Source organism: Andrena cerasifolii, chromosome 5, assembly GCF_050908995.1.
Source record: "Andrena cerasifolii isolate SP2316 chromosome 5, iyAndCera1_principal, whole genome shotgun sequence".
Taxonomy (NCBI): Eukaryota; Metazoa; Arthropoda; class Insecta; order Hymenoptera; family Andrenidae; genus Andrena; species Andrena cerasifolii.
Window position 1 is genome coordinate 16166459 of NC_135122.1, and position 27209 is coordinate 16193667.

General features: G+C 47.5%; 2 protein-coding genes across 16 annotated transcripts; one reads left to right on the forward strand and one right to left on the reverse strand.

Annotated features, from left to right (window-relative positions):
- Nucleotides 1–415: 415 nt before the first annotated feature.
- LOC143368915 (dynein axonemal intermediate chain 7) lies at nucleotides 416–8438 on the forward strand. Of its 3 annotated transcripts, XM_076812134.1 has the most exons (16): nucleotides 417–678; nucleotides 1209–1465; nucleotides 1542–1804; nucleotides 1870–2056; nucleotides 2116–2256; nucleotides 2334–2408; nucleotides 3428–3627; nucleotides 3694–3872; nucleotides 3961–4260; nucleotides 4327–4488; nucleotides 4575–4728; nucleotides 4813–5104; nucleotides 5773–5868; nucleotides 6152–6373; nucleotides 6464–6571; nucleotides 6677–8438. In XM_076812134.1, the coding sequence occupies exons 3-16, from the start codon at nucleotides 1725–1727 to the stop codon at nucleotides 6815–6817; spliced, it is 2337 nt and encodes a 778-aa protein (XP_076668249.1). In that variant the 5' UTR covers nucleotides 417–678; nucleotides 1209–1465; nucleotides 1542–1724; the 3' UTR covers nucleotides 6818–8438. The 3 variants fall into 3 exon arrangements, with proteins under 3 accessions (XP_076668247.1, XP_076668249.1, XP_076668250.1); XM_076812132.1 differs by having other exon boundaries at nucleotides 416–678; nucleotides 4575–5104; XM_076812135.1 differs by lacking the exons at nucleotides 417–678; nucleotides 1209–1465; nucleotides 1542–1804; nucleotides 1870–2056 and having other exon boundaries at nucleotides 2206–2256; nucleotides 3517–3627; nucleotides 4575–5104; nucleotides 6464–6576; nucleotides 6655–8438.
- On the reverse strand, nucleotides 6895–26659 carry Syt7 (Synaptotagmin 7). 13 transcript variants are annotated; one of them, XM_076812154.1, is made up of 10 exons: nucleotides 20999–21261; nucleotides 17842–17985; nucleotides 16842–16853; nucleotides 13778–14180; nucleotides 13461–13601; nucleotides 12897–13044; nucleotides 12703–12812; nucleotides 12444–12612; nucleotides 11630–11842; nucleotides 6895–11516 (listed from the first exon to the last, which is right to left on the reverse strand). In XM_076812154.1, the coding sequence occupies exons 2-10, from the start codon at nucleotides 17904–17906 to the stop codon at nucleotides 11416–11418; spliced, it is 1362 nt and encodes a 453-aa protein (XP_076668269.1). In that variant the 5' UTR covers nucleotides 17907–17985; nucleotides 20999–21261; the 3' UTR covers nucleotides 6895–11415. The 13 variants fall into 13 exon arrangements, 12 of the variants coding, with proteins under 12 accessions (XP_076668269.1, XP_076668268.1, XP_076668267.1 ...); XM_076812153.1 differs by having other exon boundaries at nucleotides 17842–18237; XM_076812152.1 differs by having other exon boundaries at nucleotides 17842–18322.
- Nucleotides 26660–27209: the final 550 nt, after the last annotated feature.

Here is a 27209-nt window from a genome sequence, read left to right on the forward strand (position 1 = left end):
CATAATTTCTTTCAACTTGAATTTTAATATGCTCCAAGTTTATCTTAAGTACTGCTATTCGTCCTTTATCAACAATAATGTTTAAATTATATTATAAATATGTCTCCACGCATGTTTATTGAAAGGAAAAAATTTTATTCGACTTCAAATTTCTTCGGGCTCACTTTACCCCAGTCTCCCCTACGTGCTAAATTCAGCTAAATAAATCCATAATGCATAATATACAATGGATCGTTTTTATCAGGTTCGGCAAATTGTGTATGCTGCCAACTTGCTATTTGTTTAAAAATAAATCGCAAATCTCCAAGGATTTTCCGCGGCTCGTAAAGTGGACGAGAGTCTCCTCTTCTGTTCTCTTCTCTTTCGCGTGCAAATATTATTCTTTCCTCTTTAGATTACATTTGAAAGGCCCGGTAATGCGTAGATGCACATATATGTACGTGTATCGGCTCGATCGACATTTGTTTCGCGGCACCCTAGGAAAATGGTGAAACGATGAATTCGTCGGGGTCTCCGATCGATGGAATGGTATCTACGCCGTTGATGTCAGCAATATCTTTGCCGCGACAAGATCAGGATAATTTGATCGATGATTTGAGCTCCGTACTCGTGGACAATCTTCCAAGGTTCGACGAAGAATTTCGACCTCACCTCGCCGAAACCTGCAGAGACCCTAAGGTGAATGTCCCAATTTCTGCTCATGTCCCCATTTCTGCTCTTTTCGTATTTTTCTTATTATCATATGCGTCACGTTTGCACTACAGTTGCAACAAAATAATTCTAAATTATTTAAACATTCACGCGAGTGTTGCACGAGCTTGAATTAGACTGTCGTATACACGGGTCACGTGATCTGCAAAACAGGCCCTCACATGAAAAGTTTACACATAAATAACATGTTAATAACGCGTTTCTGAGTCATGCTACATAGCCTATGTCCATCCTAGAGTATGCAGGAGTAACGTGTTAAAATTTGAGGAAGATCGGTTCAATAGGTCTTGAGTTTTGCGCGAACATAAAAAACGGCTCTCTCTTTATATAACAGTATAAATTACTTACTAATAGTTAAACATCTCGAAATATCTTTCTTAAATAGTTTTTGAATTGGTCGATTTATTATTAAACAATTAATCAATTACTCTGCAAATTTTGATCGCAAACAAACTTTTTACACCTTCTTTCTGACGAGTTAACTCTTAAATGAGCAGAAATTCGGACATCCACCTTATGTATGGCTACGCATATCGCGGTTTTACCGGTGTTCAGGGAATCGATCGGTGAACGCTCAATAACGAGCAACGAAACGGCACGGCCGAGCCATGCTCTTTCCGAAACGGAGCCGGAAATCTTATACGAGGAGTACGATGACCAAGAAGACGAACGGGACGAAGGAGACGGAGAAGGAGTCGCGTGGAGGGAGCGAGCTCGGAGATCTGTGGATCAGCCCCGTCGCGTTCTATCCTTGGTAGACGACGGTTATTGAAATTCCTAAATCTTTCCATAAACTTTCCACGATTCAGCTAACACTGTGGGCGTTTCAGATCGAGAGGTGGCAACAGTTGCAGGTTACTTTTCCTTTCCATTCGGTGTACATTCCCACCAACTATTAGGTACATTAGATAGGCATCTAATTGTATTCCGAGCCATCGTTTTCTTTCGTCGCGTCCTCATCGACGTAGAAGACGGCAACGCCCGCGGCCGCGGCAGTAGCCAAATCCAGCACCATGGTCCAAAGGGGGCGGAAAGCTACGCCGAGACGCGCAGACACGGCCGGTGACGATGTGGTCGAAACCATAAACGTCAGGTAAACAGAGACTCCTCTCATTACACACATAGAACTTTTCTACATCGTTTCGTTTCGTTTCGCAGAGGTCAGATGATAAAGGACATGCAGCAAGAGATCCAGCTGGAGCAGTACAACGTGAAACGCAGGGCAGAAGTGGAAGGGGAGCAGCAGGGAAATCGCGAAACGCAGCTCGGGGAGACGCGGGAGATTCTTTCTCTCCACTGGGCAGCGTACGCGAAGAACGTGCGGATCCTTGAAGAGACAGAGAACGTTGGTATTCGTCGGACGGGTTTTAAGTTAAATTAAATTAAATTACCACCGAATTTCAGTGGGCCAGGTACATGACTTGCGACGGTCTACCGGATCCTGGATCGCTACCCGACATGAACACCTTTCTGTTCCTTTGGACAATGGAGTACGAGAAGGCGAGCGTCGTCACCATGGCGGAAAAATGCCGCATGATCACTTCCGTACGTAAACAGACGGTGTTGAGAAATGTGAGTTGTTTGGCGATAAACGACGATGACGGTGTCGGCGTTCGTTTCAGCTATTAACCAAACTGGAGGGGATTGTTCGTTTCTCCACGACTATCTCGGCCGGATACGCCAGCGAATGCGAAGTGGTGAGAGTAGCTCTTCAACCAGGGCTTGAAACGGTCCTGAAAATAACTGTTCAAAACTGTTATATATAAAGGTTCTGATTAAAACGGTTATGGAGGACTTTTATTCCAAATATACCTTTTATGAAGAACCGAAATTTCCAACTACTAATCCTGTTTCGGTTACAGTTCCCTTATTTCCTCTCTTCATATCAGTTCCATAACCGTGTAGGAGTCGGAAAAAGTGAGCCACGGGCGCCGGGAATCGAACCCGAGCCGTCCGCGTGCTGATCAGTCGCGTTCGCCACCACGGCTACGCCGACTTCTCCTCGGTCCCTGTCTTCCGAACTCTTCATAAATGGACGCCACCTATGGGCCTCATCGCACATCATAGGCCGTTGCCTAAATGCCGGTTGCCTACTACAACCGTTATTTTTTCGGTTCTATATCGGTTCCGAAACGGTTCCAGAATCAATTCTTATACTTATCGACTTTTCCCTAATTGATATCATTCATTATCGTAGCTGTAGATTGCCGTAGATGTTCATCTTTTTTACAAAATCCTTATAGAAACATGAGAAACTTTTAACTTCCTATTCTGAATGATATAGTGTGTGTGAATGTAAAAAATATCTAGCTGATTTATTTATTTCAACGCTTTATTATATATGATATGTCTCTTCTTTTTCTATAAGGATTTTGGAAAGAATATGCACATATACAGTAATCTGCAGCTACAATAATTAATGATATCAATTAGGGAAAAGTTGATACAAGAATTGATTCTAGAACCGTTTTGGAACCGATATAGAACCGAAAAAATAACGGTTATGGAACCGACATGGGGAAGGAAATAGGAACCGTAACTGAAACAGATAATAGTTGGAAATTTCGGTTCTTCTTAACAGTTATTCAGAATAAAGGTTCTTCATAACCGTTTGGAGAACCGAAATCGATATTATAACAGTTTTCAAGCCCTGGCTTCGACTGACAATGAAACGAAAACGCGTCATCTGATGTCGTTGTGATCTGGATGTACGCAGGTTGCGAAACAGCTCCGGTACAAGCTGCAACAGTGGATAGACGACGCGTGTTATCGACTTTTGCGTGACATCGAAACGAACATGACCAGAATGGACCCGAAAACGGCCACATACGTTTCTACAGCAAACGAAGCGGTGTGTTGCGTTTGGGCCCCGATTCCACTGCCCATTGCGGCAAAGCGGCTCACGGAGAAGGAACGGTAATGTCACGGCTTACCTTTGGTGTATCAATGCCGATAATACCGACTATATCATTTCATGAATAGAAAGCCCATCGAGGTGGAATTCCATGAGTTGAAGTTGACGATTAAAATGCCCGTGGACGTGGATTGCTATCGCATGGCGATTCGAGGACTCTGGCTAACTTACGATCATTACTCGGTTGAGACGGCCTCGTACCGAATGCCCGAACTCCCAGTGGATCTCCTGTGGGACCCTTCTGTCGGTAAGTTATCTACTCTCAGCTTGCGTTCATTTTCCACGCGATTAGTTGCGTTGCTGCTACGCCACCTTCTTCCAATCGATCTGTGCAGACTTGCTCCACTTCTCCAGAAAAGAATTCAGAGAAATGCTTAGAATTTGGGAGGAACAAGCCGAAGGGAGACTCTTGAGGATAGAAGAGAAGAAAGCAATACTCGAGCAGATAGAGAATCCGCCTGCGTTACCGCGTAGCATCGAGAGAAGTGGTAAACGTGGCAAGAGGCCGAAAAGGCCGCAGTCCGCGACGAAAGACAAACAGCGACTCCAGGCGAACTTGCTGTCTATTTTACCGACGGCCACGCAACTTCTGCCATACTTACCCTCGGCTAACGAAATCATTCAACAGAGAGAAGGTTAGGTCTGGATAGTTTGGTGGTGGCGGCCAATATATTCGATTAATCACCTCTCTGTTCTTTCAGACGAGAACAGGAAAGAGGTGAGAAGGCTGTTGTTTACGCGATGCGAAAAGACCGAAGTGAATCTACGCAGGTACAGGATTCTCGGAGGTGTATTCCACGTGGACCTCGTCTATCAACCACCGCAGCCAAAAGATCTCGGGGGAGAGACGTGGCTGACGACTCGTGAGTGCGCAGCGTTTTGTCTTTAACGCTGCTATCCGGGTTTCCGTCTTTACCGGCTGGCTGATTCAAGTCCAGGTGAATTACAGTTAAGTTACCGAAGCAGACGAGGTTCGTGCCGTTCGCGAGACCGTACGAGCCACCGCAGCCAGCGGCGGACTCTGAGAGAACACCTGAAGTGATCGAGGCCGAAATGAAAGCCTTGGAGACCGCGATGGAGGCGCTCGCTCTGATTACCCTCAAGTCGGTGTTTGGCCAACAGCATAGGTATTCAGTACTCGGTAAATCTCGTTCATTTGGCCGTGTCTCGTTCTTCCTTCGTAACAGATTGCCCGACTCCGTTTACTGGTTCGAGCCACCGTTGGTCGCCCACTGGATACCGGAGAAGAGTATTTGGTCGACCAAAGACGTTCACGACATCAAGTACAACGAAGAGAAACAGACGATCGCGTTTAGGAGCGGCAGATTGGGGGTTCACGGGTTGGCTTCCTATAAATTTGCGAATCTGCCGTTCCAAAGCTGGGAGCTGAAGCCCGAAACAGGGAAAAGTGGTCGCGACTACGGCGGCGTCGTCTTGAGCGTTACAGCGGCCACTGTTCAGGCGGAGTTTATAGTCAGGGTACATACATACTAAGGCTGTTCGAGTACTCGATTATTCGAGTAGCTTGAAGTTCGTACCGAGCCGAGACTCGGTTTCCGAACCGAGCCGTGTACCCGTAGAAACCGAGTACAGTAATCGCTCGTTATGAGTCCGTCGAAGGGGGCTGGCGGCGGACTCATAGTGGATTGCGGACATGGTTCCGCGCGGCCAGTGGCTGTGTCGACCCTTTCGTTTCCTCTCGCTGGTTGTCCGGTTCTCTCACTCTCGTCCGCAGGCTTCCAAGAAATGGTGGGGATAGTCGCCGGACTCTGAACGGGCGGAAAAACGGACTCATAACGGGCGTTTACTGTAGCTCGAAAGAACCGATCGGCTCGATAAAACCCAGTAACTCGAATTTCTTCGAGCGATTCGAAAAAACCGAACGAACCGAGAAACTCGATTTTTTTCGAGCGGCTCGAATATACTTGGAGCCGCTCGAAAAAATTCAAGCTTCTCGATTCTTTCGGGCCGCTCGAAGAAATTCGGGCCACTCGGTTTTTACGGGTACTCGGCTCGGCTCGGGTCGCTTTTTCCGAGTACTCGAACAGCCTTAACATACATATTCTACTTCGTGGCCGCCCGACTTTTCCCCTCCTAGGCACTTTCTGTATGTACATACATAGTCATTCTCGTTTTCTCGTGGTCAGGACGATCGCGTCTGCCTGAATTCGCTCGTCGGTGGTGCGTCGAAGCCGCTTAAACATATATTGGGAGACTATACCGAGCTGGAGACTTTAATCGAGGTATGCACAGGGTCAGCATTTTATCTTGCAACCCGCGCTCGCGCGAACAGATAAAATGGCAACAGCGCCTCACGGACGCATTCCATTATAACCATGCACTGGCAGCTCTCCGAACGCTGGGCCGGTGCATGTTTGTAGTGGAATGCGTCCGTGAGGCGCTGTTGCCATTTTACCTGTTCGCGCGAGCGCGGGTTGCAAGATAAAATGCTGACCCTGTATGTATGCAGCTATTTAGGTAGATATGTAATATAAATTTTTATAAAATTTTATTATCGCCTCCCAGCGAATGCAACAGGTCGGATGCGACCTGTTTCCGGAAGCAGATGCCGTCAGCTATCTGAAAGGGCTGGCGATCAAGCATCCGATCGCGGCGAAACACTTACGGGAATGCATGGCTCTCCTGTCCACCGCCTATACCTTTGCTTGGTCCCGATGGAACGCGACTCGCGACTATAGACAGATAGTCTTGCAGTTGAAGGAGGTGCACGGCTGCGTTGCCAAGGAGGTAATGTTTCACATCGGCATATGTATGGAGCTACTTAAGTAGTTTCCAGGCTTACCTCTCCCGCTTCCACACAACTCCTCCGTTCTCCAGGGTACAAATCTAACGTTGCTGGTGACACCTTCGCAAACTATGCGCATACGCTGCACCGAGATCAGTCCCGAGTTTTCTCACCTACCTCTGGACGAGAGTGACGCCAAGGTAAAGTAAACTGTAGCGCGCTGCGCTATCTCGATCCTCTTCGCTTGCTTCTAACAGTTACCTGCATATATGTATTAATCAAGTACCTGTTTGATGACGTTACAGTTCTACGCCGATCTGTATCAGTTGGCCATGGACACGGCCGGCATCAAGACACGGCTGCTAATAAAACGAATACCGTTCACGGTGGTGTCGACTGTTGCGCGGCTGCTCGAACGTACGAACGTCGTCGAAATGTCCTCTTGATCGAACTGGACCCTGGCACTGGGCCTTGGAATTTCCAATTGTTCGTAAGCAGAGGAGAGATTTACGACAATCCGGGGAACGTTGCTCCAAACGAAATTCTTTTTATTCGAATACATAACGTATCTCGAGCATCAAGCGATATAGTCAGGAAATAATAAACGTCTCCGTTCGATCTGAACTTGAACGCAAAACGACAGCTCGAAGGAAACACACAGCGATATCGAGGTTACGGCTAAGCGTAAAGAGTTAATTGATGCGCTTCGACGGGAGTGGTATTTCTGCTCTATCATCGGGACTGGGATTGGGAATGGAGTGTGCGAGGTTCGAAGGACTGGTCTGGGTCAGGTGTTGTGGGTTGATTCTGCGATGACGGAGGCGGAGGGGTAAATAGTAGGTAAATAGTACTACGACACGGAAACGATACGGCGTTAAAGCCGTACCTAGTATATACGGGCGAGATGAGCTGACGCGCGGGGATTTCGTCGCGGACTTGTCGGAAGCGCGCCGACATCCCTCTGAATATTATTATATCACGCTTGCCCGCGCTCCTTCTTTCTCAGGTGTCAGAACATCCACGTGTACATGGCCTCTAGTTGTGTAGTTGTTTAAACTGCCCTCTCGATACGATCGATCTCTAACGCGCGCGTACGTATGTAATACGAAGCTAAAAAATATACAGTGTTGCGCGCTGCGGAAACTGGACACGCGTCAGGGCAGCCTCGACTTTAATCTATACAGCTCTATACAGCCGAACGATCGATCGTAGAACTCCACCCCGCTGCAACATGTACGTGCTACGTCCTCCCATTTCCCATTCCCTAGCCGCGTTCACCACACTCCGCCTCTATTCTTTCCTGTACCGCGCAACGTGCACGACGTCTCGCCTGCAAACCACATATGTATTTCGGGCAAATTCTACCGCTTCGCCTTGCATCCTCGGGCAAATCTTTTATGTAAGTGGCTCTGTCGCGTATCCAGGAAGCGGAGGCCGCATCACTTTGTATCCGCTACATTCTCTAACTACGTATATTCCTATATTCCCCGTCGTCGTCTTCGTCGCCTTAGCTCGTCTTCCTCTTCGCAGTCTAGTCTTGACAGTTTAACGCGTCTTTCAAACTGCCTCCAACTTTCTTCGGCCTTACTTTCTATTTTCTGAGTTTCACACTTTCAACGATTTCCAGACAGTCCCGCGCCCTAACCATGAGAATCAAAGCTCCCTCTTTACCTTCCGCTCTCTCACCCTCTCTCCCCGCCAGCCAACGACCTCTCGCCGTCCCTCTGCCAGTGGCCGGTTAATCGAAACCAGTCCGAAAGAAGAAGCAGGCTGAGAGAACGAACATGTCTGCGAAGGCGCGTGCGATAGTAGCGATGCGCGGGTTCTGACTAGCATCTGAGAATGAGCCGCCAACTCGGATCTCTTAACCTTGTAAACCTTGTAGTGTTATTCACGCGTATTAAAATCCTATCAACGCTTGCTTATCTGTACCGTAAACTCCAACTCCAACTCCAACTCGACTCGTAAGCTGCTTACGTCTGAGGTAATCCATGGTATAAGGCCCAATTCGCATCCAGTTCGAACTAACGCATATTTAGCTGTATACCCTACTTATCGTGACCATTCGTTTGACTCTAAAAATCTTTAGAATTAACGCGCGTTCCGATTTCGCGACGGAACGCGTTAAAACCGCAAACATTTGTAATTGGTTGCTCGATCAACCGGTCTTTCACCTTCGACTATCATCGTCATCATCGTCATCATCGTTATCGTCGTCATCATCATCAACGTCATCAGATATGCATAGTACGGAATAATTACACATATATAGAGCAACATGTCTCCGGCCGATCGTCCACATCTAGGATGTGTCTACGGTGGTTCACGGCGATATCTACATAATGTATATCTATAGTTTCTGTCGAGGCTACTCGCCCGTATTCGGCCAGATCCGTGTCGATCGTCGGTCAGCGTAAATGTTTTAGCTGTGTCTACTTGTCGTCCAGGTTCACGCCACTTTGCCTCCACTCGTCGCGTTATCTGTCACCGGTGCTAGCCCTGCTATCGCATCGGGCACAGTGCGAGTGCGAGTGAAGGAAACGGGAAATTATGCGTTGACGGAAACGAAAGCGTTCGTCTGGTTTCGTCGGGTCTCGTCTTGTCTGGTCTCCGATCTTTCGCTTTGCATCTGATCTGAATTTGTCGCCCGCGTTTACCTTTGGCACTTGATCAGACGAAGGAATTTACAGATGCTAATAGATGATCGACGCGCGAACAAACGCGTCCACGTGGGCCATTAAATGGCACGGATCTGGTTAGCCGAACGAGACGGCAACTCTATACATATAATAAAGACTCGGGTCGAGCAGCATCGTTTTAACGCGTCCCATTTTAACGAGTTTGCGCCGAATCGAAATGTACCACGGTTCGCACTTTGCATTTCGCGTGCAACGGTATAATATAGGTACATTATACATATTGGCTATCTACACAACATACAAACGTTAGTCTAATTGTTTTTTTTTTTTTGTGCTAGTCGATTTACTTTACGCGTACACGCCCGAATGTTGCGTAGCCGTACGTACATGGAGTGTACAGTGTACACCCTGCGTTGTGGTGTAACGTAAACAAGTGTTCTGTACGTGTATGTACGTACATATCTGTATGATTTGACGGTGACTCTGGATGAGTTTCGCGCGCACGCCCAAGTCCGAAGAGGCTGCATGACTCGAACTCGCCCGTGGCCCGGCGCGACGTGGTCGATCCCCTTACGATTCGTAGCCTCCCCATGCAGCCGAGACGGTGCCGCGTTTACGCGAAATTCGTTATTCGTTGAATGTAAAAATATTTGTCGGCTGCGCTGATCGCGCTACATCTTACGATTAGCGAACGCGAACGATCTACATACGCGCGTAAATCTAAAGCTACGTGTGTGTCGACCCTCGTGATGCACGCTATTCGTTCTCGCCGTTGTTTCTTTCACAATGTGTCGTTGAAACCAACCTTACAGGCACACGCTCACTCATACATGTGTCGAGCGCAAATATACATATGTAAGTATGTACATGCACACCCATATACCTACATATGTATGTTATTGCATGTACGCAAAATCTGCAAATCCACGGCTGAATTCGATCTCGGGGATCGCTCTACGTTATCGTCAACAACAGCAAACTAGTAGATGTGATAACGCTTAAGATTAATTCAAGGTATAACACCGATCACAATTTTCATTGTTTCCAAAAAATCTCCGACTTTGTCGATACAAAAGTTCCGTCAAAAATATCTGCTGCTTTATCGTGCCCTACTACGTAGTAAGAATTCAACGTTAACATCCCGGTGTCCTGTTCCAATTGCTCGTAAATCTTAATAGCAACACGATGCAAACGCATGCAGATAGAAACGAATCGATATCGATGCATAGGAGGACAGGGAGCGTTTCGTACGCCGCAGGTACGAGTCAGTGTTCAAATTTTCGACAGCCAGTGGAGGGAACCGAGAAAGTGGTTGGTTCGTTATTGTACAGACGTGTATAGAAGGGGCGAAAGGACCGAATTAGAAAGAGAGAAGGGAAACGTAGGGTGCGGAGTAGGGAGGTCGATCAATATCAGGGATACGGAGTCGCGATAAAAAGGATATACCTACCTAAGGCAGAATTGTCGAGCCCAGCGTTCGGTTAGGAATGTTGGCCGTTTCGGTTCGTGACGTTTCAAACTGTAGGTAATCCGAATGTTGGGTAAAAAAGGTAACACGTTCGTTTCTAGTGGCACACAGGAATCGAAAGACACCGGATTCACGAGGCATAGGAAACGCTAAATCGCCGCGCCGTTGTCCATCAATATTCGAAGCAACGGTATTACGTACTCGGTACGTACTAGGTACTTACGCGTGCAAAACAGTCATAAAAATAACATTCGATGTATGTAAATGTGAATAAAATCGTGGAAAATAATATCGATCGGTCGTATTTTCGAGCGTCTTGGCCGCTCAAAGTAGATACATACTGTATGTATACGTACATGTACGCGCAGTCGGCACGCAATCTCGCGTGAAAAATCAGCTGGTTAGTTTTCGTGTGAAAGGTGAACGCGATACATCCGCCGAGTGTCGTCGCCGTACACGAAAAACAAGGAGAGAAAAGAAACGGAGAGAAACAGCAAGTGTCGATGGGCGAGCCAAGGAATGCGTCTGTTGGCCGTAACACGAGGGAGATATCGTCGCTGGAAATGGATGTTCATCTGGAATTCAAAGTCGAGTCACTACAACTTCTCACGCGATCATTCGAGATTCGATACTGGTCGTGTTACTGGAAACCAGAGAACCTTGCTCGCCACGGCTATTCGATTCCCCTGTTCTATACACGGGGCTAACCAGAGAACAGAGCAAGAATGAGGAAAAGATTTTCAGTCGCCGCTTTTGGCCATTCCTAGGCTACGGAGCGGGAGCGGGAGCCAACAGTTTCGATCGGTTTGGCGTTGTCGGGAAACACCGAGTACCATAAAGTAGAAGCTTTCAAAGTTCGAGAGCTGCTGATCTGGCGTAGGTCGAGGATGTTCCGATGTTCCCACGAATTGCGAACGGTACGCGTATTCGAACGCGTTTACTCTGGCTTAAGTCGGTGCCACTGAACAATCGTCTGCCGCGGCTTCGTGATCATGTCCTGCCAGTGTTTCGTTTCGCTCGCCCCGCTACCATTTTTCCCTGAAACACAATAGGTCCCAAACCTATCAATTCTGTTTGTTTCGCCCGCAACAGTAAGTGGAGTCTTTTGGAAAGCAGCAACCCTTCATCGATACTGCTCACTTTTAGCTTACCGGCTAATTGAATCCGTCCAATCAGCTCGTTTCGGCCAATATTATCAAAGTCCATTACCATTACGTCCAACGAGCACTCCCGAATCTTCTCCCATGGTACATTGAAGGAGAACGCTTCGTTGAACACTGGATTCAGAGTGCACTTAAATATTGGTGTCTTTCGTTTTTCGATCCTTTTATCGCCGAATTGCAGCCACACCTTTACGTAAGGATCTAAACGCGTCGAGGAAAACCAAGTATGTACATAATAGGTAGAAACACATGTACTTATCGTCGGTGATGCTGCAACACCGCGTACGAGCAGTTTGTAAATACCGCGTATCTGCAAAAGTAGCAAAATTGAGATTTCGTGCCCACGGTTGCCAAGCGCTGTTTCGCTTTTTTTAAAAGTCACGCCATGTGAAATAGCCAATAGGAAGCCGCCTTTTTACCAACGGAACCAGCAGGTTCAAGGATACCGTGAACCTGTCTCTCTTAGCAAGTTGGCGACAAAACCGCGCATTTACAGAGAAATCAGGTGAAGTGACGGCACGTTTGGTGCGTGAAAGTGACTTTGCACAGCAATTAAGCATTTTTATGACGAATTGATGTTACTATTTATTACAAGGCGTGCTGAAACTGACCCAAAAAAGTTCAGTCCAAGAAATCCCTTAAAATGGCTGAAATATTAAGTTGTTTCTTCCTCCTGTAAAATCGGTGAAATGCAGAACCGCGGTATTTACAAACTGCTCATCTGTTGCAGTATCACCGACGTTATGTCCTCGATTCGCATGATCGAAAGAACCAAATACGTAGGTATATTCGTCCAGCTCACCTGACTTGCCGTTGATGTCCTTTGCCTTGAGGTTTCTCGCCTTCAACAGCGTTAAAGTCAGCACGGAATTGCTCGGATGGTAGCACAACGAGCACAATAGTTCTCCACACTTGTCCTTTGCTGGAGGCTTTAGAGCTTTCCAAAACGATGGTTTCTCCGAGAAATCCACCTACGGCAGTCATCTCGACCAATGAACCACGGGCGCACCGTGCAAACTCTCCAACGCCGGATAAAAAGGGGTAGATATTACGGGAATTACCTGACAGAGCGGCAGAAACATCTCCCCGATGGAATCATCCCTGGAGAATCGATCGTAGTCGAACACGTGCAAATGCAACACCCTGCTCTGCAACTTTTGAATCGGGAACCCTAAGGATACGGGTGAGCTGGTGAAACGGTGAGACTCGCATTGGGCGACATTCCGTCGTTCGGCAGCGCGGCTCGTTCGCTTACCTTCGAAGTAGAACGTCTCGTTCCATCGTGGATTAAGCGTGCGCCTCTTTATTTTCGTCTCGAGTCGATGCTTTTTATCCGGCAGAAGGGTCACGCGAACGTACGGATCAGACGTTCCAGACAAATCTTTCGCCGGTAAATCTTTACCCTGAAATCAATCGTGGATCTTTACGCGCGTCGCCACTTTCCTCGCGGCAACTCCCTCCCGTCGTCTCTTTTCTTGACGCTATGCAAAACGTCTCCGTGTTCTTTCCTTTAGCGTTCCGTTCCGTTTCGTCTTCCCTCTCCTCTCCTCCCCTCTCCTCTCCTCCCCTCTCCTCTGCTCTCTTTCCCTTTACAATCTTTTCCGGCCCTTTGAATCGCAACAAGAAATTCTTCGCTTTCAACTAGACCAAATCGAGCGCGATCGTTCACACGCCACGGAGGAACTGGCTTTAAAACAACAAGTCACAATGGAGACATTCCGCCGAATCCCATAATCGGAACGGAGACGAAAAGCCAAAGTGTAAGCGTGGGAACGCGATAGAAACTTTTCGTGGTTTCCAGAGTGAACGTTTCCCTGACCTGTATGATACGAAGGATAAGCGTAGTATTTTGAAAGTCGTACTCCAGGCTGAAGTGAATTTGGCCAACGTTTTCGCTAGGTTCCGAATTGTCGATGTACATGTCGACCAAGGACATGGATCTGCTTTGCAGGAAGGCTTTCTGAAAGGAAAAGAAATCCAGACGGTAGTTAAATAGATATTACTTTATTTTTTTTTCGAAACACGTAGGTGTCGTAGGTACATTTACACAGTGCCGAGCCTAGTCCGCATAAAGAATCGAACTGTTCCGTTAAGGGCAGAACTGGGTAACGTTAAAGTCTGGAGAAATAAACGTACCGAAGGATGATCCCCTTTGACGTTCTGCAGTTGTTTGTTTTGCGCTCCCGCGGTTGGCGTACGAGGCTCTCCGCTACCACCGAGAACGCTGCCAGCACCGCTACCGGAAACCGTGGTAGCTCCGGCTCCAACGCCGCTCGCCCCAGCATTCGTATTTCCAATGCCTGGTACGGACCCGGAACCGGATCCTGACCCAGACCCGGAACCAGATCCAGCACCCGATCCAGCGCCGCCGGAGCTGCCAGCGGTCGCGCTCGACGCCCCACCGATCCCTCCAATGCCGGCGCTTCCGATCCCACCTGTGCCGGCACCGCCGACGTTGCTGCCGCCACTCCCGCTAGATCCGACTCCACCGCTTCCAACCGTAGACGCCGCCGATTTGTTCGCCGGACTGCCAGTTGTTCTAAAACACCACCAGATTATCATTCTTTCAACGCCGGTGGAAAATTCACTTCTCCTCGTAGTCCAGTGAAATTAGACTATCAGGCAAAGCTAAATTTTGGTATGGGCCTCTATTTGGTCGTTTCAGACAATACGTCGAAAGTCCCAATCGATCCAACCGCCGCTGAAAATTTTACAGAGGGTTAAGAGAAATAAAAACTGTTTTCGCGAATATATCGTTATCTAGCAGCTTTACGACAGAAATGGTTATTATGAAATTTATAGCTTAGGAAATTCTCTACAAAAAAGGTGCTATGAGTTTTTTCTGTAGGAGTGATCGTTTTCGTGCATGTCGGGTTACCAAGTTTCAACCCTCGTATTTTTGACAAGGGAAGATCCTGAATCCGGAAATTCAAAAAATTATGAAACTTTGTAAATATGTAGGGGATGTCCTCCTGATCACAACGCAATTTTGTTTGCTGCCCAAATTCACTCTAGGGGGTGAAATTGACCCCTGAAAATCCGTTTTTTTCTCAATTTTGTGTTATAACTCGCGAACCGTAAGAACTGTAGGGACTATAAGTTACCAAATGATAGTCCTAATTAAAAGATGTAACTTTTTCCTGAACACTTTTTTTTCTATCTCTTATAGTTCGCGAGTAATAATACAAAATCGAAACATTTTCAGAGGTCAATTGCACCCTCTTGGAGTGAATTCGGGCAGCAAACAAAATTGCGTTGTAATCAGGAGGACATCCCCTACGTATTTACAAAGTTTCATATTTTTTTGAATTTTCGGGTTCGAGATAGTCCCTTGTCAAAAGTATGGGGGTTGAAACTTGGTAACCCGACATACATGCAAATGATTACTCCTACGAAAAAAACTCATAGCACCTTTTTTGTAGAGAATTTTCTAAGCTATAAATTTTATAATAACTATTTTTGTCGCAAAACTGATAGATAACTAGATATTCGCGAAATATTGTTTAAAACGACAAAATAGAGGCCCGTACCAGTATTTAGTTTGCTGGGATTTATTCCGAAGGCAGATCCTAATTTCACTGGACTATCAATCACCCAACCACCAGTCCTTCGTTCCTGGCCGACTGCGTCCAAGTCGTCGTCCAAGTCTCGCCAAGTACCTATGTAGTACCTATGTATTATGCTACCTCACACGTATTCACAATTTTACAACGCCATAGTTCCTCGTGCGTTCTTCGTCTAACGCCAGATTCTAGCAGTACAATAGTCTACAGTCTACATTCTCTATAAATTGTACTGGAGCTATGGTATCAACAACATTGGCGATTGCGTCGCGTCATCGAAATTAAGGACAGCGCACTCACAACGACTACACGTGTATATAAGTACGTCGACTTGAACGGCCGCCGAAACGCACCGAACTTTATCAACTACGAGAAACGACAACATTTGGGTGCCACCTAAGCTAAATACATACGCAGAATATAGTAAATGAAACTCATGTTCCTGGCCACTTTATATTCTATATCAGAGATGGGCAAAATTTTTATTTAAATCAAATTTCGAATAACGAATAAAGGTTAAAAAATTATTCGTCCCAGTTAACTTTATTGCACGAACAAAGTTAAATTTTTTATTCGACGAATAAAGTTATTTTTTTTTAATTTTGAGGCCCTCGGCGGCTCGAACACCTGTTAAAAAAAATTTCGACCCTGAACACACTGTCGAATAAAGTTAAAGTTACAGTTACAGTTAAAGTTGAAAGATTTATTCGACACTGAAGTTGAAACTCTCGTCGAATAAAAAAAATTAACTTCGTTCATCGAATAAATTCTCATCGAATAAAAAATTAACTTTATTTGTCGAATAATCTAAAATTAAAGTAACTTTTATTTGATCCTTAATTAAACAATTTTTTTAGGCTGTACTTCCGAATGGAATGATGGAGGATGGATCCCCGTTGGGGCTACGTGTACGCAGTTAAAAAAAAAATAATAAAATGTAAAAAAAGTTAACAATAATTTTTTATTAATATTTCGGAAACTAATAAATACCCGAAGCTACAAATTTAGATTTAGGGTCCACACCCCCTCAAACCTCGTGTCGATCGGCCATTGGGGCTATTCGGAAGTATATCCTTTTTTTATTTAGTTAATGCTCAACTCTGTTGTATATTCTATATTCTATAGAGCCACCATCTACACATTCTACCCACGTAGGCTGAACAGAGTAGACTTTTACGATACCGAATATGTATCTGATATCGTATCGACTTGTTACAGAGAGACTTCTCTGCTTTTCCCTGCTTAAATAGGTTGGCAAAGAGAAGTAAGCCAATTGCAAGGTGAATGAAGTTTAAAGCGAAAAGCGGATAGAGATACGTGCTTCCTACAAGACACAAAGATTGCTCGCCAGTTATGTACAGAGTTGTACGATAGCGCACGCGTCCATAAAGAGACAGGGTGGTGGTAATGTTTTAAAAGCAACAACGGGTTCGAGGAATCGGAATTATGTAGATGAACAGACAGATCGATCGAATAGAATTACTTACTCAAGTAAAGCAGCGCCCATCCGCGAACGAAAATTTTTCCCATTAGGAAGGAAAATTGAAAGAGAAGATAGAAGAGTCAAGTGAAGCGGTACGAGAAAAGTTAAGTATCGATTAAAATTGTCGTTATTCACCAACTCGTTGTATACTTACTCCAGTTGCGCTCTGGATTCCAACCGTAACGCCGAAAGGAGGCATGAAACAAAAAAAAAAATAAAACAGGAGTTAATGAGTCTCGGGAATTCCCAACTCGACATAAAAAAAAACACTAGAATGAAATAAATGAACTCGTCCCAACTGCAGATTCCAAGTAGTTTCGTCAGTGAACTTGCCAGTGTCGCAACCTTAACCTTTCGTGGTACGTTTCTCCACTTAGTCGAAAGAAGAATAGTTGCTCGAGTCGGATACTTATTTCTCAACACTCTCTTTGAACGCGAGATTGCGTGAAAATTTGAAAGACAATACTGAATGAACGTCCAGAAGAGAAGAGAAGACAATGGAAGAGAGGAGAAGAGGGGAGAAGAGGGGAGAAGAAGGGAGAAGAGAAGAGAAGAGAAGAGAAGAGAAGAGAAGAGAAGAGAAGAGAAGAGACGAGAAGAGAAGAGAAGAGAAGAGAAGAGAAGAGAAGAGAAGAGAAGAGAAGAGAAGAGGGGAGAAGAGAAGAGAAGAGAAGAAAAGAGAAGAGAAGAGAAGAGGGGAGAAGAGAAGAGAAGAGAAGAGGGGAGAAGAGAAGAGAAGAGAAGAGAAGAGAAGAAAAGAGAAGAGAAGAGAAGAGAAGAGGGGAGACGAGAAGAGGGGAGAAGAGAAGAGAAGAGAAGAGAAGAGAAGAGAAGAGGGGAGAAGAGAAGAGAAGAGAAGAGAAGAGAAGAGAAGAGAAGAGAAGAGAAGGGAAGAGAATAGAAGAGAATAGAAGAGAAGAGGAGCGAAGAGGAGAGGAGCGACGCGAAGAGAAGACAAGAGAAGAGAATTACATACAGAGCCATAGAGACTGAGAAAGGGTTGATAGCAGAGAGAGAAAGCGAAGCAGAGAGAATGCGCCGGCAGCGCGAGTTATCATTCACAGATGCTTGGTCGGTTGCAATTGACAGTTAGTAGGTAGACTGTTTTGGCGGGACTGTAGTAAAGCGATACCTGCTTGACACACACTTCTTACCTGGTCGTGTAATATTCGAAGAAGGCAACCAGTATTTCCAAAGACCTCGAGACAGCAGCCCACATGGTTTTATTGTTCCGAGAAACTGTCTTTAGTCACGACTACCACGAAAATCCACACACATTCCCGTCATGAAAGTTTGATCTGTTCGGACGAATCGAAACAGGAAACGGTCGCCTCGCACCCAAATAAGTACATACGTATAGGTATGTACGTTCTTGTCCCACGCGTCTCACTCTTTTTCAAGATTCGTAGAGTATCCCGTCTCTCGTTGCTCGTTTACTCCAAGTCGCGCTCGTCGCCTGAACGCGACTCGAACGAATCCTACTCGCGTGGAAGTGGATCGGATCCGAACCCTGACGCTTGGCTCTGTCGTACTTGTGACTTATGCCATGCCTACGTAACGTACGAGGATTTTCGAGCTTGGTTGCTTAGCAGACTTTTGAGGGATTCTAAGCGATCGGTGCGAAATATTTGGAACCTATCGCGGTGCAGATGGGAAGCCAGCCGTGAGAATCGAAATTGTTGATGTCCCGCGCGTGAAAATATTCGCGTCCCGTCGCGTCGCGTCGCATTGCATCGCGACGCCATCTCGAGAAGTGTGTTCAACCGTTGTTCCTCGAGCAACTGTGCTCCCAGCGACGCCGACGCCAGGCTGACGAATGTATTCTATACCGCGCGGAAGCTCGCATGTTGCCGGTTTCGTTGATGGAAAGTAGGTAGTGAAAATAACGGACAGCAACTAAGCAACAGAACGGAGGCGTACAATAGACACGAAAGATCGCACACATTCGGACGTTAAGTCGGTTGATGGAACGTATTTGCTTGCTTCATTAGACGGACGTTTGGTTGGTCAGTTGGTTGAAGGAAGGGGGTTATTGGATCGATCTTGGTTACGTTCGCTAGTACTACAGCCACCGCCGCCATTACCCCGGACCGCGACTCTGACGCCGACGCCAACGCCGACATGCTTTAGTCACTATATAGTGTCACTAGTCACTACCACTACTACTGGTACATCTATCATCGTTATCACCATCATTCATACAATTACCTACTCGCGATCACCGTTACTGGCAATAATATCATGGCTACCATTGAAAAGAACGAATCGGTTCGTAGATGAGCCATCCGAGATAAAGTCGATATTATCAACGATTGCATCCCGAACACGGTGGGGGACGTGTTGGGTCACGCACGTGGCAACCGAGTTCGCGAAGGTCGATAAACACGGCGCGCGCACATTATCATAGGCATACGGGACACTCTGACTTTTTCTCGGATACTTTCAAAAACTCTGAACACATTCTTTTTTTAGCCTAACGATGTATTGTTGTCGACGTTATTGACGTATGCCTGCCCCTACCCCCGCGCTACCCCGCTGCCCCGCTATCCCGCTGCCCCGCTATCGCGCTCTCCTTTCGCCACCTACTTCTCCATGACAGAAACACTCGACGAAGATGGAAATACCTTTTAGCTCACTTTCGGAAGACAAATAAGCTAACGATACGTCGAGCAGGCATTGAAGGATCGCTTCGAATGGATTGTTTTCGATCGTGATTTTGCCATAGCGAAGAGGCAGAGTTTTTCACGGGAGGTAAAATCAACGTTTAGACGATCGATCGGGACGCACGCGCACAGAGGAAAGGTATGAGGGTTCCTGGCCGTGGCTGGGCTCGGTCAATGGCGAAGTACATTCGAGCAACAGGTTCCTAGCCAATGTTCGCGCGTCATACATATACATACATATATGTATGTACATACATATGTGTTTATGTACATACCTATGTACCTATAATGTATATTCAATGAGAAGCAAAAAAACGTCTCGTTCTTTCTCACTCTATCGCGAAAACGTGAGTTTCGTTTCTATGTATTCCCCGTTGCTGGGGTTTGTCAATGAACCGAAACGCATCGGAATTGGAATAGCAACGGTAGAACTGTTCTTCGGCAAATGAGACCGTTTATTCGAAATTCAAGTAGCCACTGTATGTCGGTTTCGAATGATTGCTACCTACTTGCAACAATAATCATGTAAATTTCTCTCTTCAAATATCGGCAGGTACTTCCACACTGGTGACTCGCGTATACGAGCCTTACGAATAGTGACAGTTGCAAGAAATTCACGGGACATGGCGCAGCGATTATAGGTATATAGTACATACGACTTCGTTACGAAGAGAAAGAAGGTGCGGAAGATGAATTATCCAAATCGAGCGTAAGAAACGAGGTATGTAGACTTCAACAGGCCCTGTAAAGTCACGCGCGTGTGTAGCAGTGAAATAAGGGGGCTGGGCCGTGTAAACAAATCGAAGCGATGTAAAGGAATGCGCGCCGAAGAAATTAATAGACCTATCGTAAGTATGTAGATGCTTGGAACGCTTGAGAAGGGCTAAGCTGAGATTTAAGAGATTCAAAGATTTCGACTCACGTTAAAGTATCGACGGAAGCTTGCCTGTACATACGTACTTACATACTTATGCACACAGTGTGTGTGTGTGTGTGTGTTTGTGTGTAAGTGAGGGAAATGCGTGATATGTAGAAAGCTATGTAGCTATGTATCACTTTCGAGTATGTGCAGCTCGAAAAAATTACATCGTTCACAGGATGTAAAATCAAAGCAATCGATCGATCACGACGAATCTAGGTATTCCAGCCACTTGTTACACGGTCCATGCATTCGAAGAATGCTTAGCGTAGGCGTAGGCGTAGAATCACGATTGAACTTTAACGATCGCCACGCGACATGCGACACTTGTCGGTTTCCTCCGCCCGTCCCGTTCCACCTCTTCCACAATGTTCCGATACTTGTGTCTAACTTTCGCCTTACTGTTTACCGATACGCGACTGCTACTTAGATAGTAGTTGTTCCATGCAGAAAAATTCAACGATCACGAAAACGCCGCGTCGCACTTCCCCCCCTGATCGACGAGCGTGGCTCTCGCGAGGAATCCGATTACGGCGGATAGCTGGCCGGTGTTTGCAGAATATGAAGGACTGATGGGGTCTGAGGGATAGGGAGAACCGAGTTCCTTGGGTGACAAACTCCAATGTGAGAGGAAAGCGCGGTCGGTCGCGATCAATGAAAGGAAAGTATGCACGTAGGTACGTATAATCAGAAGTGACTCGAATGGAAATGAACGAGGTCGAGACGCACCGCGTCCTGTTGCGTTTAGCTGCAACTTTGCGCCAGGAATGCGCGAGCTCGCCTCCTTCTCGCCGCAACCGCGTCGTATCACCGACTGAACTTTCACTACCGTGAAAAAGTCCGAGTTACACACGCATCGATGCTTTCGAGCTTTCGATACATTGGCGCCACCTCGATACTCGCTGAAGGAGCTCCCAGCCCCATGGCGAGTCTCTCCTACGCACGGGGATCCAACGCCCCCTTCCCGACTCGCTCTTTCCTCTTCTCCCCTACCCTCCCTCTCCTCTCCTCTCCTCTCTCCACTCCTTTCCTCTCTCCACTCCTTTCCTCTCTCCACTCCTCTCCTCTCTCCACTCCTCTCCTCTCCTCTCTCCACTCTCCTCTCCTGTCCTCTCCTCTCCTCTCCTCTCCTCTCCTCTCCTCTCCTCTCCTCTCCTCTCCTCTCCTGTCTCCACTCCTCTCCTCTCCTCTCCTCTCCTCTCCTCTCCTCTCCTCTCCTCTCCTCTCCTCTCCTCTCCTCTCCTCTCCTCTCCTCTCCTCTCCTCTCCTCTCTCCTCTCCTGTCTCCACTCCTGTCTCCACTCCTCTCCTCTCCTCTCCTGTCTCCACTCCTCTCCTGTCCTCTCTCCACTCATCTCCTCTCTCCACTCCTCTCCTCTCTCCACTCCTCTCCTCTCTCCACTCTCCTCTCCTCTTTTCTCTTCTCTTCTCCTCTCCTCTCCTCCTAAATCCAACCCACTCCTCTCTCTTCTTCTCTTCTCCTCTTCTCCTCTTCTCCTCTCTTCTCTTCACTTCGCTTCTACTCTCCTCCCCACTCCTCTCCTCACCTAACCTCACCTGACCTCACCTCACCTCACCGCTACTGTCCACTCTACTCCAGTCTACTCTACTCTCTCTGGACTTTGTCGCTTCTCCACCTCTTTATCAGACCTCCTCTCCTTCTGCTCCTCGGTCCCTTTCCATTATATAGTTTCCTTTTCGTCCCCTTATTTTCCACCTGAACCACTACCACCACCATCGCCACCACCAGTAACGCGACCGCCACAACCACTACCCTCCACCTCCACCTCCACCGCTACCACTCCACCCCTATCGCCACCCTCCACCTCCGCCGCTACCACTCCACCCCTATCGCTACCTTCCACCTCCACCGCTTCCTCTTGCCCCTCTTTACTACCACGTTCGAATCACCAGCACTTTCTACGAAAGCCGTGCCTTTTTCGCGAACCGAGTACTACTCTGTTGACCGCGGTTCTTTATCCAAGGCAGATTAGATTTTATATCGATTTCAGTTCGCTATGCTGCGCAAGATGCCATGGTCGGTGAAGCGATAGCACCGTTTGATCCGTAAATCGGACAAGCTGTATCGACCGGGGTGATTCGAAAGCTGAAACGTCGGAAGCTGAGAGAGACGAGCAACAATGGAGAGACATCGAGATGGTGAGGAGCAAGGGAAACCACGAGCCCGCGAGGTCAGGATCCACGAACGGAAGCTGAAATGACGGACCCGGCCAGAGGTTGTTCCCGTTTCTCTTTTATCCTAAAAAGCCCGAGGCGGGGGTGGCCGCGGCGCGGTAGAAACTGGGCCAGCATCGGTGTCCTTTCAATTACGCGCACCTTCATGGTCGTATGGAAAAACCTGATAAGAAATAAAAGCAACTAAGAAAAAGGGGTTGCGGGCATACCGCGATCAAGCGCACTGTCGCCTCATCTAATAACGGAACGAAAAAGCTTTAAGAAGGTAGAACACGGCACATGTAAGTGTCTCGGTTAGGAGCTCTGCCGCCACGAATAGTTGGAGCATCGATTAATGGAGTAGCAGCTGTAAGACGATGGCTGTTTGTGCTGCGCAGCCGAGTGTACGCTTAAGTACCTACATATATTATACATACACACGTATGTGAAATGAAAGAAGAACCTTGGCAAAAATAGTGTATCAAACGAATAGGTAGTTAGGACGACGCGACGCCGAGTATCGGAGGGACCGTTGCTTGGCAACATTTACCTACCTCACCGACAACGTTCTCGCTTACATAGATTTACATGTACCTGCGCATGCATAGAATCTTCTAATCCACGGTAGACGTGACGATCGGTGGCATGGAAGAAACGGAAGCAATGCTACTCAGTCGATTCCCGCATTGCTACATAGCTTACCTACTCTAATACGGCCGAATTGCTGTGGAAACTCGACGATCAACGTCGAGAAGGAAACGCGAGCAAGCATTGAACCAAGCATGCTACAATGTTGTCCATTTTAATCGGCTTCTTTTCTGGCAATGAGTTAGGAAGACAAGTCGGATTAGAATCGGAATGCAACACGTTTCCATATTTACTTTCTCCCCTTCGTATAGTCGCAGCTCGCTTTTTCCAATCGCGATTGTAAAGCCCGAGGATGCATAAACTCTGCGTTCGCCTTTAACAGTATTTGCAACGTTTACATACACCCAGGTATGTAAAGAAGCAGCTCGAAAGACTCTACCGACCGAGATGTGTTCTCGATCTTCTCTCCTCTCGTCACCCCGCTCTCTCATTCAGACCTCTCGTCCGATTCCCCCTACTTTCCCCTATTTCTATGGTCGCGCATCTTCCTGAACGCAGTTGCGATTGTCGCGAAAATGCGCAGTTAAATAGCTAAGGGCACACGCGAAACAGTCGATACTATCTGGAAATTACGAAGCTTGTTAAGCCGTACCTACTCTTTTAACCTACGATTTAGCGTCTCGTCGAAAAGCAATCGCCGAGAGCTTGATGTCGGGAGAAGTAAAGAGTTAGATTACTGGACAAGCAGAAGCTAAGGGAACTCTCGCGTACATGTTTTCCTCGTCAGCAGTGTCAGCACTGTGGTGCGAGCAGAAGCGAAAGAAAAACGAAAATAGAAAGCGGAAGGAAGCGATCGGTGTATATACTTGGGTACGTAGTTAGGTACCTATACACCTCTATACATATTCGCCAGTGGGATTTACGCGACAATTATGCCTACTTAATAGGCAGGTAGCGCTAATGTGTATGCGCCAATGGAGAACTCTATGCTTGCGCGTAGTTACTGGGAAACCCGCGGGGAATAATAGCTCGGAATGATAGGTAGATACTAATTTTAAGGTATTAAAAACTATCTAAACGACAGGACGCGACGATACCTAATTACCTACGCGGCGGAAGCATAGGAAAAGCCAAGCAATCAATTAGTGCGCGCTACGTGCCGATGCTTCCGAGCAGTGAGCACCCTCGTTACTCGTATCGCGTCGAATCGATTACGTGCTCGTGACGAACGGCCGGGTTAATTTACTCACAGACTCTGCGACAAGAACCGCGACAGTGCCAACTTGCTGATTCGATTATTTTTCAGGCCGTCCAACATTGCAGAGGCTGCAATTTCCATATTCGATCGTTTCCCGTGGAAAGACCACGGATGGATAAAGTTTGTTGTCACTTGTCGCCGGCTTCGATTGCCTCCGATCGATTCGGCCGAACCACCTTCCTCTGCTTGGATGCGTATTCACCGAATCGAAACGGCGCGGCGCGGCTGTCGCCAATTCTAATTGCCGCTCCAATTGTCAGCCTTCGATCTTATCTACCCTCCGGTAGATGCGGACACTGGGTATGATGAAATCCTCTAGGACTCGCGAGAACCTCGCCCGCAACAAGCATCTAGTCCAGCAAGAAAACGCTGTCGTTCCTCGTCCGACAGCTTGCTTCCTCTTCCTCCCCCTTTGACTCGATCTCTCTAAACTTTAAGCCGCTTCGCATCATTCGGTCGTCGTCGCTACGCCTTTTCTCTTCTCTCTCTCTGTCTCTGTATCTCTGCTAATCGCGAGTTTCTCAGTTGCTTTCTCGAAGATAGTCGCCGCTCGATTTCGTTGTATCGTTTCCTATTGACATCCGAATACGCTCAACGAGTCCAACCGTTTAAGCACTTGATCAATTCGTTGCTCCCGTCCAAGCAAACAGTTACCTTCCACCTTCCCTTTTCCTTTCCTCTTTCTCACCACCCGCCGTGTATCACTCTATCACTCTCACACTCTCTCGCCCTCTCACTCTCTCACCCTCTCACCCTCTTTCACTCTCGGTCTTTTGCTCTGTTCCTGTTCCGGTAGGAAGTGCTGACTTTGGATTATCTTGGCTTTCCCTTTACATTTATCTTCTCCACTTCTTCCCCGTTCACTCTCTCTCTCTCTCTCTCTCTCTCTCTCTCTCTCTCTCTCTCTCTCTCTCTTCTGCTTCCACCTCTTCTCCTTCTTCTTCTTCAAAGAGAGAGAGACGGATACTTGATTATTCAACAACGGCAGACGAATACGCGCGGTTACAACGTGAAAGGCAAGTATTTACGACGAACAGTTCGACCCTCTCGGTCGATTTAGACTGCTCGAATTATCCGACGACAGCTGTTAACGTGGCCGAACACGTTCCCTACGGAAAGACACAATCTGGGATTACTCTTTCCGCGAGAACTGTATACTGATATAGAAACAGATCGGCGAGTCGTCCGTTAGCAATCGTCCCTTCGGTTCGTCCCAACGTCCAAGTACAGCTAAGCACCGTAGATTCGTTGAATGGCAACAGTCAACAGCTAGATTTACAAACGAACAACAAATAACAATCAACGGTAACAATAAGTTTGTCTTTCAATAACGGTCTCGCACGGCAAGCTGAACGATGATGCGATCAATTTTATCCGCTCAAGCTTCTCTCTCTCTCTCCCTCTCTCTCTCTCTCTCTCGCTCTCTCTCAGGCGCGCGCGCGCGCTCGCTCGCTCACTCGCTCTGTTACTCTCTCGTTCCGTTAAGTCCGTGAAGTGGAAAGTGTTTTTAAACGTCAAGAGTCTTCTCCGTGCTGCGTGTCTTGGAAAAAACTCATCGGAAGAAGCGTTAAGCGTATCGGGTGTTCCTTCTCTCCTCGCCCTTCGCCTCTTTCTCGTCTTGATTCATTAGCCCCTGAACAATCGCCTGGACTCTGTCGCGAAAGGATTAAACGCTGGAGGAGATACGTGCGAGTGGGCTATCGGCCGAAGGCGAGCGATAGGTAGCAGAGGCGCGATGCAACGCTTTCCCGTATCCGACGTGCTCGAGATGGCGGAAGGAAGAAAGGATCCTCCGTCTGTTGGATCGCTGGAGAGAAATCCCATCGAAAAGGTAAGCGATCCGGGCTTACCGAGACCAACGACTATCGGGGCCGCGGAAGAACGGTTCGGAGTGCTTCGAGTGCTGGCTTCCTAGGGAAATCAATGAACTGTTTACTTGTCGTAGCTCACGATCCGGGCCGATAATCCACCAGGGGCGGCCATTGATTACACGACAGTAACGTCCAGCCGTTCATCCTCCACGTGAGCGTCCATTTCTCTTGATCGCCGACGGTGTCCTTTTGCGGAGAGGCAACGGTAATGGCAACGGCAACGACAACGGTAGCAGCGATGAAAAATTGACTACGACAACGAGAATGACGGCGGCAGTCGGCGATACTGGCGAAGAACGGCGAATAAGATCAGCCGAGGAATTCTGGATCGATGATGCGAAGAGAAAGGTGTAGCGATGGCCGGACGAGTATCGTACGTTCCGTCCACCTGAACGGACGAACCGCTGCACAATCGCGAACTACCGCTCTTCTCTGCTGTATGACCTACTCGCATACTGCTCTCAGCTGCTTCCAACCCCTAGAATCCTACTGCCACCCCCTAACGTGCCTGCCCCCACTTCGCCGTCTCTCCTTCTCCGCCACTTCTTCTACCTCCTCTACCTCCACCTGCCACTGTCCTCGTTCCTACCGTTTCCACCGTTCCTAGGCGTTCGTACCTTCCCGTGTTCCGCTCTGAACTATATAAATACTTACCATCCTGCTTCCGTTCCCGTGCTGTGCAGCACCGCACCACGCTGCCCCTCAACCCGGTCAGCCTCCCCCCACCAACGCTCAAAGCCTTCCAACCCCTACTACTCCTGCTAGGACTAGATATGCGTTTCCCTCTCTTTTCGACGCGTCCTCGTTATCCCCGTCCACGCGGGCGCGCGCGCGCCTCCAGGATTCTGCCCATTTTGGCCTACCAACCTCCCTTAGGCCACCGATCCTATATAGCAACCACTGTACGCCCTTGTCCTCTACCCCTCGCGTCGCGGTTCCGAACACTCGCTTCTCTTCGTCATCCTCGCTTCCATCCTTATTCGACCTTTTCAACCTGCATCTCCTGATTTCTTCTTAGGCGTTCCAGATCCCAAATAGAAGAAGGGTAG

Coding starts and splice junctions, on each gene's coding strand:
- LOC143368915 (XM_076812132.1), top strand. CDS start 1,725: ATGGTCCAAAGGGGGCGGAAAGCTACGCCGAGACGCGCAGACACGGCC. Junction 2,057..2,115: donor TCCTTGAAGAGACAGAGAAC/GTTGGTATTCGT, acceptor ACCGAATTTCAG/TGGGCCAGGTACATGACTTG. Junction 5,869..6,151: donor AGCTGGAGACTTTAATCGAG/GTATGCACAGGG, acceptor ATCGCCTCCCAG/CGAATGCAACAGGTCGGATG.
- Syt7 (XM_076812147.1), bottom strand. CDS start 16,945: ATGTCGAGTTGGGAATTCCCGAGACTCATTAACTCCTGTTTTATTTTT. Junction 12,813..12,896: donor CGAGACGTTCTACTTCGAAG/GTAAGCGAACGA, acceptor CCGTATCCTTAG/GGTTCCCGATTCAAAAGTTG. Junction 11,517..11,629: donor TGGACGGATTCAATTAGCCG/GTAAGCTAAAAG, acceptor ATTGTGTTTCAG/GGAAAAATGGTAGCGGGGCG.